The sequence below is a fragment of the Fusarium coffeatum genome (assembly GCF_003316985.1).
Source record: "Fusarium coffeatum strain FIESC_28 chromosome Unknown BRIP53273_contig_45, whole genome shotgun sequence".
Classification (NCBI taxonomy): domain Eukaryota; kingdom Fungi; phylum Ascomycota; class Sordariomycetes; order Hypocreales; family Nectriaceae; genus Fusarium; species Fusarium coffeatum.
This window is the reverse complement of record NW_022157842.1, coordinates 313,925-323,963: the sequence shown is the minus strand read 5'-3', so window position 1 is coordinate 323,963 and position 10,039 is coordinate 313,925. Positions and strand designations below refer to the sequence as shown.

Below are 10,039 nucleotides of genomic sequence, written 5' to 3'. Positions count from 1 at the left end.
AAAAAAAAAAAAAAAAAACAGTCCTTCGAAATGGCTCCCAAAGGAGACAGGAATGGTTCGCGCGGGCGCTCTCGCAACCGCAAGGGAACCGTTTGGGAAGATGAGTTCCCGGAAGACGATTCGCACATGCAGCTGCTGAAGAAAGCTGCTGCTGATGCGCAGCGTGTTGCTGCTGAAGCGCAGCGTGCTGTTGCCGCGCAGGAACTCGCGGAAACACGGGGTTCTGGCAACTCTGGTGCCCGTCGTGGCAACAACTCTCCGGCGCCTTCAAACGCGTCAGGAAGAGGTGATTTGCCTGGTCGCCGTGACCGTGGCCTCTCTGCTTCCCGTTTTGGGAAGGGTGGCCAGAACTCCCGAAGCTCCTCTGTCAACACTGTTGGCAAGAGCGGAAAGGGATCGTGGCCGGGCGTGAAGAAAGGGAACCCCAAATCCCTTACAAGCACTCCGCTGGCGATGGTCCCCGAGGGGGAGATCCGTGAATACGCCATCGGATCTGGTGTAAATCTCCGCCATGCGGTCAACACCACTTTCGGCGGTGGTCACCAAGACCGCTTCATGGTTCCGACCGCAACTGGAGGAGCCATTGCGCAAATAAACAGCGCGGAAGATGCCTTTGAAGTCGTGAAGCGGGTGAAGGAAAGCTCGGGGGCAGATTCCATGACCATTGAGGTCCAGCCTTGGAAGAAAGGACAGCTCTCCTTCGCGAAGCGCAAGGCGACTAACACCAAGGTGATCAAGTCGACCGGGCGCAGCGAGGTCAAGGCCCTCGCACGAGGGGTGGAGCTCTTGTCCACCAAACCTGGGTCTTCATGCATCGAGTGCAATGACGACCATGCTCTGAGGGACTGCCTTTTCGCCCCAAAGGGCTATGTCTACGGTTGCACATTGTGCAACTCTAAAGGCCATCCGGTTGACAGTTGCAACCAGTTCAAGGACATGTCCATCAAGGACCAGGCTGACCTCCTTGTTTACGAGCGAGGTAACATGCCAATGCTGGAAACCTCCAAGGACCAGCCACGTTGGGATTGGTACCTCAGGGAGTACCTGAAGAAGACTGGCAAAGATGCTGTCTTTCCCAAGGCCCTTCCTTGGACCATGGAGTTCGCGAAGGAAGTCGGAAAAAGAAACGACTTCCTAGAACTTCAAAGCCGATGGGACAAGGATAAGAATCCCGATGACTTGCCCAAGGATCCTGCTCACGGGTCCCCCGAGGAGATTGCTGCGTCTATCGTGGCCGGTCATATCTACCCAGACCGACCCAGTGATCTGCCGCAAGCCTCGGATGGTCAATTCCCTGCCAACACCGCGAGGACAGGGATGGACATCGCCTTGGACGAGATGCTTGCCCAGGCAGTTGACCGTCGGGCTAAGGATGCGGAGATGGACCAGGAGCAGCCCGAGGATGATGCCGACAATGATCATGACATGATCAAGTAAGTCACTCATGTTGACTTACCCGACCACTTACCATGGTCTCCCAACAATGACCCCTTGAAAGGGACATTGTTAAATGGCATCATTGCCTTCCACGAGAGGGCAATCACTCACCAGCCTGCGTTTGACACAGGCAGGTGAACATCACTGGCACTAGGCTCTCGAACGCTACCCTTCACAAAGGGCAGCGTCGCACGGTAACATCGTTTACCTTCTCAACCATTCGGCCATATATGGCCAATGAGCCGCCATCATCTTAGCATGCCAGAGTATATTGTAAGTAATAGTTCGTTCTCCATATACAGATACTAACAGATGCAGTCCAGTTCGCCCATACCGCCGAACCGTTCCTGACTTTACGCACCCCCATCCGTGCGCGAATGAGGTCAAATTGACACGCATCAACGAGTTGACGATCGATTCCGAGTCCGAATGCCGTCGAGATAATGAAGCAATATGGGACTTTTGGTTGGACGGCTGTTTTGACTGTTGAAGGAAACTCTGACGACGAGACCGAAAGGGAGATAGATTGTTGGAGGCATCAATTCGATTTTTCTCGGAACCCAAATTTCACTAAAACCCAAAACTTAAACTGTGATGAAATGAGATGAGACGTCTGCGACACTAGTGAGATGATAGTACAAGTGGTGAGATAAAAGTAGAATGTGACTAAATGATTGGTGTACAGTAAAGTGGCAGCTTTGCCTGGCTGCTCCCTTCCATATCGGGTAAAATGCTAAATGTCCCTATGTCGTTCACCCCTTGAATATGTACCTTCCTCAACCACTCAGCTCCCATTGAAATCCTGCAACCTCCAACATCCAACACATATTCAACAAAATGAGCGTTCAGAACAATCCGGCTTTACATTTACCGGCGCGCCCGCTGCCTCCTCGGGCTACCCGCACTGCCCAGATGCCAATGGCTGGTGGTGATGAGCAGATGAGGTTGATCGACATCTGTGCCAGGGGCAAATCGCTCTATGAGCTTTACTTGCAGCTCCCCAAGTTGGCGAGTGACCTGGAGAACGATGAAGTGCTCCAGGAGCACAGCTTCAGTGTTGAGTCCACCATCGAGGCCATCAAGTACAGGAGCTGGACTATGTTTGAGCTGATGCACAGCATGTCTCCCAGGGTCATCAGGTCCATTGTGGCGGGCACAGTCGCCCATGATGACCAGACGGGAAAGTTCAACAGCTACGATACACCGAATAAGCATAGCAGCGCTAATGTTCCTGGCGTCTATGTTATCGGTCTGAGCCGCTACGGCGAAGACGGTAAATTCCTCAATATCAGAGAAATGGAACTCTTGATCCGGGGAATTGAGAAGTACATAGCTGGATATCACGCCTATGTCAAGTTCCAGAACCTTGCTGCAGGCGCTGGGCTTTCCGATGCGGAAAACGATGCTTTGAGACACCTCAGACGCGTCGATGAGAAGGCGGGGGGTAAGGAATCACGAACCCCAGTTTTCATTGACAAGGAAGAAAGGGTTCCAAGAATTGAGGCCCTACTCGAAACATTGAGGTCTATGTGCGATCCCACTTTGGATCCTACCAAGTTAGTCAGGATTGAACAATCGCCTCTCTATGTAGGCTGCTCTCAGAACCTTGAAAAGCGCATGGGGACCTATGGGACGAATTGTCTCAAGGATATCAACAAGCCTCTGGGGCTCACTGTAGCCATTATGCGGTCCCTGAAGCTTCCTGTTAAGCTTCACGTCCGCAACGTGATACGTACCTGGAAACCATCACAGCTACCTGTTGCTGAACAGCTCGTTACGTGTCTAGCGAGTTCACTTGTCTACCAGCGCGGCTTCAATTCCACCGAGGCGGGAGGAACTGGGGTTAGAATTGGACCCAATTCAGATTGGGATTGCCAGAAGAATCTTTTGCATGTCATGTCTACTAGGACAATCTTCAAGCAGAATCTTGGAATGAGTCTTGAGGACCTCCGCAATCGGAAGGAATTTATAGACGAGCTTGCTAAGATTCGCGGGACTATTCCACAGATCCAAGCAACAATGGAAGAATGTCAGGTACAGCTAAGAAATCTTCCTGTTGAATTTCGCTGGAATACTACAACTGCAAGGCTAGAGCAACTTCTTCAGAAGTTAAGGAAAGAGCTAGAGGATAAGAAGAAAGTCTTACAGTTCTGGAATCTTATAAGCGAGATTCAAGTACTAGCTAGAAACTTATCCTAATAATTTTAATCTCTATAGTATACTCTCTTGAAAGCTACTTAGTAATAAAACTTTTTATCTTTACCTAAAGTCCTTTACTTAAAGTCTTTTACCTAGAGTTTTTTAGTTATAGTTTTTTACCTATAGTCTTTTTACCTATAGTTTTTTACCTAGTTTTTTAATTATAGTTTTTTTACTTAGTTTTTTACATAGTCTTTTAATTATAGTTTTTTACCTATAGTCTTTTTACCTATAGTCTTTTTACCTATAGTTTTTTACCTATAGTCTTTTTACCTATAGTTTTTTAGTTACAGTTTTGCTTAGATAGTCTAAATTTCTTCTCCTCCTTGCATCTTTAATCTTTTACTAAAACCTTATAACGCAGGAGTTAGTAAGACTCTTCACCCTATTGCTTATTGCGCAACTAACTGTATCTAGGATTTACGAAAGATAAACGAATCTTTATAAACGAGCACCAGCGGGCAGTCCCAAACTCCCATCTTCAATCCTCACGATCTGGAAAATCGTCAACGGTTTATCCGGGATACGTTGTCCCGTAGCTACCAGTGGGATCCAGACCAGTGGGATCGTTTGTATTTCGATGCGCAGCAAGAAGTTGCTGCTGAACTCCATTCTCGTAATCACCGCTGGGTCAGTGAATCCTTCTTTGATTGCGCTACCGACGCTATCGCCTGGGGTAAATACATCCGCCCCTTGAACTCTGGACGGCGTGATCTCAAATGGCCTTGGAACGGCAAGGAGATCCACCCGCTTGAGGGTCGCCACTCCGAGACCTATGATATCTCGAATACACTTTGAGGTGTACTACGATAAAAGCGACAGAGTGGTCGGAGTGACGGGTTGTCGGATTGGACTGAGGATCGGACACCAGACAAGGACACATGTTGATCAATAGGACGACTAATAATATATCCGCAATAGGACTCTATGAACACTTTACCTCGCATGCCCATTTACCCGGTGACTGTTGTAACTTTGCGCAAAGTGTATCATCTGTAGGTGGCTGGTATTAAATCCTAAACAAGTCTCTTTTCTGATTGCGCTCTTCTTCAAAAGACAGCAATTGCAAAGAGGTATTAGTAGGCGGTATTTCTTTTCTTTAATTTAAAACTCTTTCATAGAAACTCATTTTATTTATACAAACTATTTTTTCCCCTTTAACTATGTGTGCCTTATGACCCAGTTTTGCCTTTGAACTGTATCTAGTAGTAGTTGAATCTCTCTTCCTTGTAAAGGAACTGTAATTCTACCATACAGCTTAGAGATAGTACTGCTATCAACCCACCATATCTGGCGGGATTGACAGCTGATTGCAATTACTCCATCTGGTTGGCGATGGAGCCCTGCTAGAATCAGTTCAGGGAAACGCACTGACTCTAGTAGTGAGATCCCAGCTGTGGGATCATCATCATAGGCTTGAAGAGCCTCTGCCAGCTGGGACACTCGCCTGTCTGCGGCATTGATAGCTGCCTCAAAGCTCTCGTGCCTCTCTGGGACAAGGGCACTTACTATCTGACACATAGCAACCATGTGCATGATGTGCAGACGCGGATCACCAACAGCACGAAGGAACCAGTCAGGTATCAGTTGCCTGATACTCTCGATCATTGAAGGTCCTGGTAGTGCCTCTTGCAATGCCTGTAGATAGCTCAAGAGATGTCTAGAGTCGGCTTCCTTGACATCCAAGATTGCCATTATATCAAGAGCTATCAGATTGGCATTGCGGTCGTGCTGTCGAATACTCAATGACTCGTCAGCAGAAGAGGACCCGACGATATCCCACGGCCTCCATTGGACTGGATTGGCCAGAGTCAATGAGTCAGTGAGGACCTTCTTTCCTACTGTATTCCACTCTTCGGAATCCTGATCAATGGAGAGTCGCCTCAGTAGCAAGGCTGCATGTTCGACTTGCGAACTATTTGCTACTTGGAGCTCCTTCATTTTTTCGAGGGCGTTACCTTTAACGGCTATGATGAAGTTGTTGAGCTTTAAATTGCCCCGTTCCAGGGTCTCAATCTTGGTATCCTTCTCCTGGATACTTCGACGGTTGGCCGAATTCTTCTCCTGTTCGTCTTGAAGCTGCTGTCCCAATTCCCTGAGATCCTTCTTCAGCTCATCGACGAAACCTCCAAGGGAGCGACACCGCTCTTTCGATTCGCCACTTGTCTGGTTGGCAGAAGTGAGACGACCACGAGACTCTGAAAGATCAATTTGGGCTTCTGCAAGCTCCTTTTCTGTCTCCCGTAGTTTAGCGTTGCATTGCCGCAAATTATCTTGCAGCGACGCAGTTTCGCTCTCAAGATTGACCGCTTTGACGCGGTTATTCTCAGCTTCTTCCGTTTTGCGTTGCAGGGAGAGGACCGTAGCAGCTTGTTCATCGGATTGCTCCTTGGACCGTCTCTTCAAACGTTCGTTTGTGGCATGAGCCTCGAAATTGTCTTGTTTGAGAACATTGACCGAACCTTGCAGTTCGGCGATGTTCGAATTCTTCTCATCCAGTTCGGTCTGGATTCTAGACTTGTCCAGCTTTTCGAGTTCAAGAGCAGACTCTAACTTTGCAACCCTATCAAACTGCCTACTCAAGTCAGACCTAGCCCGTTGAGCATAGCGAGTTTGCTCTTCGGCTTTTTGAGCCTGGTCTGAGCGATCTCCTTCCAACCTGGCTCGCTCAGCCTCTGTAGAACTCAACCTCTGCGTGAGGGTTTCAACTTGAGCTTCGGCTTGTTTTAGCCTCATGCTCACCTCTTCATGGCTCTTCTCCAGAGAAGCCAATTCGTCTCTGGATGTCTCCTTCATCACCACGTCTGCCTGCGACGGTGATAGGTGGCCTAGGGCTAGCCGCATATTGGCATCGAACTCTGGACCTGTTCGTATCCCTAGGCTGTGCAAAACCGCTAGGAACCTGTCCGGACTGTCTGCGAGAAGACGAATGACTTGCATGGCCAGGGTATGCCGAGCTTGTTGGTCATCGCCGGATTGGACATCCGCAAGACTGTTGGTTTCAAGCGTCTTATAAGCCAAAGTGGCCAACTCGGTATCCTTGTCGAGATCTTTGGACAAGTCCATCACAGCTTGACACTCCTTGACCAGGTCGCCAATCCTGAACCGGTCTTCGGGGTCAAACCCGGAGTGCGTAGCCTCGTCTCCAGTTTGCTGGCTACTTGGAATAGCATCGCATCTCAAGGATACCATAAGTCCCTTGACCTCATCCAACATCGATTGGACACCGTCAATGTTCCTTTGATCCTTTGGCGTAAGGGCTGGCAGGCGATTGGCTGATGACTGGCCCGCTGAGCGGACTTGACCTAGGTTTGACTGCATTTCGGATCAGTTTCGATACAACTAAAACAAAATGTGGCTGTTGGAAATGCAGTTGACTTGGAATAAAATTTTTCAGACTTGGAAGTTTTAGTTGACATGGGAGGTGCGCTTGGATTGTACACAAGGAAGGTAGCAGATATGGAAGGTACACATGGAGTGGAGGCAACGAGGGTTGACGAATACCGAAGCTAGAAGACAATAAATAATACACTCCTAGCAAAATGATAAGCCATTACGAAAAGTATCCAAAGTTATAGTCAAGAGATAGAGAGGTTCTGGAAAAAGGAGGATATATTACTTGAACTAGCTGGTTAAGAACTTAAAATGATTACGCCCGACGTTGTTCACGAGCATCATCGTCTCGGCGTCTATTGAAACGGTTCTTGCCGGTACCTTTGCCCCGATTGACACCTCGGTTCTGCTTTTGAGGGTGTCGACGTTGCCCGTTATTACCAAAAGGCCGTGTCTCATTCCTGCCCGGGTTTCTGGGCCCCGTGGGAATCTCGGTGTCTGGCTCCAAAGACTGGCCTTCTGGTTCAGAAGGCCTTGGAGGCTGCGGCTCAGACGGTGGTGGAGGTGGAGGATTGCTCGCAGCAGAGACTTTTTCTTCTCTCGCCTTTACAATCATCTTGGTCTTTTCCAAAGTATGTGTAAGCATATCCAGTCGTCCGCCATCCTGTATCGTGCCGGCAACTTCGGCAAAGTCGGTGACATCTGTATTCCCGATGTCCTCGTTCTGAATGCCGTAGAACAACATGTAGGTGCCCGACTCGGCCACAGACCATCCATCCTTCACGTACGATGGTGTTTCGTACGCGCCGGGAACGTTTTGTCCAAAAGGCGAATAGGTTCGAACGAGATCTGGGTGACCGCGCTGTTCCCTAAGGAGAACAATACCCATGAGAAAGTAGTCCACCCGGCTGGTCTCTTCAAAGCATACGTACTCTACGTCCTCCCTCTGGTTCCAGACTGGGAGGGTCAAAGTCTTGAGCTGTTTTATAGACACAACATCACACAGGTTCTTGTCTACTCGGTAGAGAACACGCACGGCCCAAGGTTTGTGTGGAACGACGAACATCTCACGTCCTTTCCATTTCTTGTGGCCAAAGGCCTGGTTTACGACGTCTTGAATGCATGAACCAGGGGCCTCCGGTATGAACACGAGCTTGCTTAGCTCTGCAATCTCGTTCGCCGACAACGGTATGTCATCTCCCGTTGTAGGATCAACGGGAGGGTGGCTGAGTCGGAAGATGTCTTGCGACCAAAACGTTTCGTTCATCAAGTTTGAGTCGCAAATCTCCATGAAGCTTGGGGGGTCACGAAAGCCCATTCTCCCAAGGTCTACGTTGACATTGTCTCTGTCTTTCGTGGACCTTTCAATCTCGGCTTTTTCGTTGCCGAAAACATGCCAGGCGTGACCCAGTATGGGGTTCTTTGCCTCAGAATCCTTGAACCATTCAAGCTCTTGGTCCAGGTTCGGGCTCATCATCCCGTTGCAGTAGATGTGCCGGATGATGACCACCAAGCAATCAATGCCCGAGGATTTCTTCATCTTAAGCCCCTTGGGGGGGAAGTTCGCTAGGCGAGTGGCGGCAGCTTGAGCATCGCGCTCAAGCTCGAAGATTCTCCGGATATCGGTAGACTCCATTTTGCCTGGATTCTTTTTAGCTTGATCACTGTAGTGGAACGAGACACTTACGTTTCTGGTGCTCCGAAAGTAGGATGATGTCTGAGGAGAGATTCCATGAAGTCTCCAGTGATTGTGATTCTGCAGGTCACGCGCCAGCTCGCGGGTCGAGTTCACGTTATCGAACTGTGACGTCAACTGCGACTGATATCTTGCAACAGTTTCTGAGCAGTGCCAGAAGTGGCACAAATGCAGACAATTTAAAGTGGAGCTAGAGAATAACAGAACTTCTCGTCGCAAAGCGATCAAGCAAACCTCAACAATACGCTCCCTCTTTCTCTCTGGAGCAAACCCCACCAAACACACGCAATCACAAATCTTCTATCTACAAACACACCACCGATCAGAATGTCCCCCAAAGTAGATACCAACGATTCTCATGAGCGCTCACCTGACCTCATTACCACGCGACCTAATGCGAACCATGCCGAGATCCACGACGAAAAAGTCCGCCGGGTGAATGAGCTTGCACACCTGAAGAAGCTTGCTGCCGATGCGCAGCGCGAATTAGCTGCGGCCGAACGACGTCTTCAAAAGGCTAAAGGGTCATATTCCGGTGTTGCTCGATGTGGTAACAAACCCGAAGACAAGACTGCCTCATAAGTCGCCGTGACTTGCCAAGTCCGACATTGTCAGTTTTACCTCCGTACTGGTAGACATATACTGACAGATCCAGTTCTCTGACTCAAACTCGCTGGCATATTGAGACGAAGGCAAAGAAGGATGGTGGTTGGATGGTTGGTGTGATCAAAGACCTTAGGACAGTTCATACCAGACCGATATTTGCCAGTGAAACAATACAAAGGATCCTTTTCTCTATGATACCGGGAAGCACATACAGAGCTTCCACCAGGCCTCGTGATGACATGGAGACGAGCTCGAAAAAACCCAAAAATAGATGGTATTGTTCTCATCGATCAGTATTCTGCAAGACTATCATGGTCCCAAGTGATTTTCAGTACTAGCAGTGGTGATTGCAGATGTCCTTGATACTGCTCACGTGCAACGGTTGGGAACAAAGCGTCAAGAAACATCAAATTTGGACTACAGGGTAGAAACGGCCAGATTTTAATGCTATAAAGTGTCTGAGGGGACTACAAATAGCACCTACGATAGAAAGGCATGGGACAGTCGTTTATCAATATATTGCTGCTTGTGAGGTGTATTCGCGCAAGAAGTCAACGACCCATCCAGTTTTTGTCATGTCAACGGTAATGTTCTCACTAACCATTGGTACATCAACGGACTTTAGCCACAATTGGTGGGTGAACAGCAGCGATGCGAATCAATTCCCATGAGAAACTGACACAAGGTTCATGATAAGGATCTGAATGTTCTCTACGTATAACGTAATACCATGCTCCAATAGTACACATGGTTCAGAAGGTAAGACAG

General features: G+C 48.7%; 5 protein-coding genes across 5 annotated transcripts; 3 read left to right on the top strand and 2 right to left on the bottom strand.

Annotated features, from left to right (window-relative positions):
- Positions 1–30: 30 nt before the first annotated feature.
- On the top strand, positions 31–1,437 carry FIESC28_02112 (uncharacterized protein; the record flags this gene model as incomplete). Its single annotated transcript, XM_031156262.1, has 1 exon — positions 31–1,437. The coding sequence occupies one exon, from the start codon at positions 31–33 to the stop codon at positions 1,435–1,437; it is 1,407 nt and encodes a 468-aa protein (XP_031019795.1).
- An 837-nt stretch (positions 1,438–2,274) lies between these two features.
- FIESC28_02111 (uncharacterized protein) lies at positions 2,275–3,636 on the top strand (the record flags this gene model as incomplete). The annotated part of the gene is made up of 1 exon (XM_031156261.1): positions 2,275–3,636. The coding sequence occupies one exon, from the start codon at positions 2,275–2,277 to the stop codon at positions 3,634–3,636; it is 1,362 nt and encodes a 453-aa protein (XP_031019794.1).
- A 1,202-nt stretch (positions 3,637–4,838) lies between these two features.
- On the bottom strand, positions 4,839–6,957 carry FIESC28_02110 (uncharacterized protein; the record flags this gene model as incomplete). The annotated part of the gene is made up of 2 exons (XM_031156260.1): positions 4,839–4,874; positions 5,008–6,957. 2 exons carry the CDS (start codon positions 6,955–6,957, stop codon positions 4,839–4,841), a joined length of 1,986 nt encoding a protein of 661 aa, XP_031019793.1.
- A 328-nt stretch (positions 6,958–7,285) lies between these two features.
- Positions 7,286–8,605, bottom strand: FIESC28_02109 (uncharacterized protein; the record flags this gene model as incomplete). The annotated part of the gene is made up of 1 exon (XM_031156259.1): positions 7,286–8,605. One exon carries the CDS (start codon positions 8,603–8,605, stop codon positions 7,286–7,288), a length of 1,320 nt encoding a protein of 439 aa, XP_031019792.1.
- A 387-nt stretch (positions 8,606–8,992) lies between these two features.
- FIESC28_02108 (uncharacterized protein) lies at positions 8,993–9,247 on the top strand (the record flags this gene model as incomplete). The annotated part of the gene is made up of 1 exon (XM_031156258.1): positions 8,993–9,247. The coding sequence occupies one exon, from the start codon at positions 8,993–8,995 to the stop codon at positions 9,245–9,247; it is 255 nt and encodes an 84-aa protein (XP_031019791.1).
- Positions 9,248–10,039: the final 792 nt, after the last annotated feature.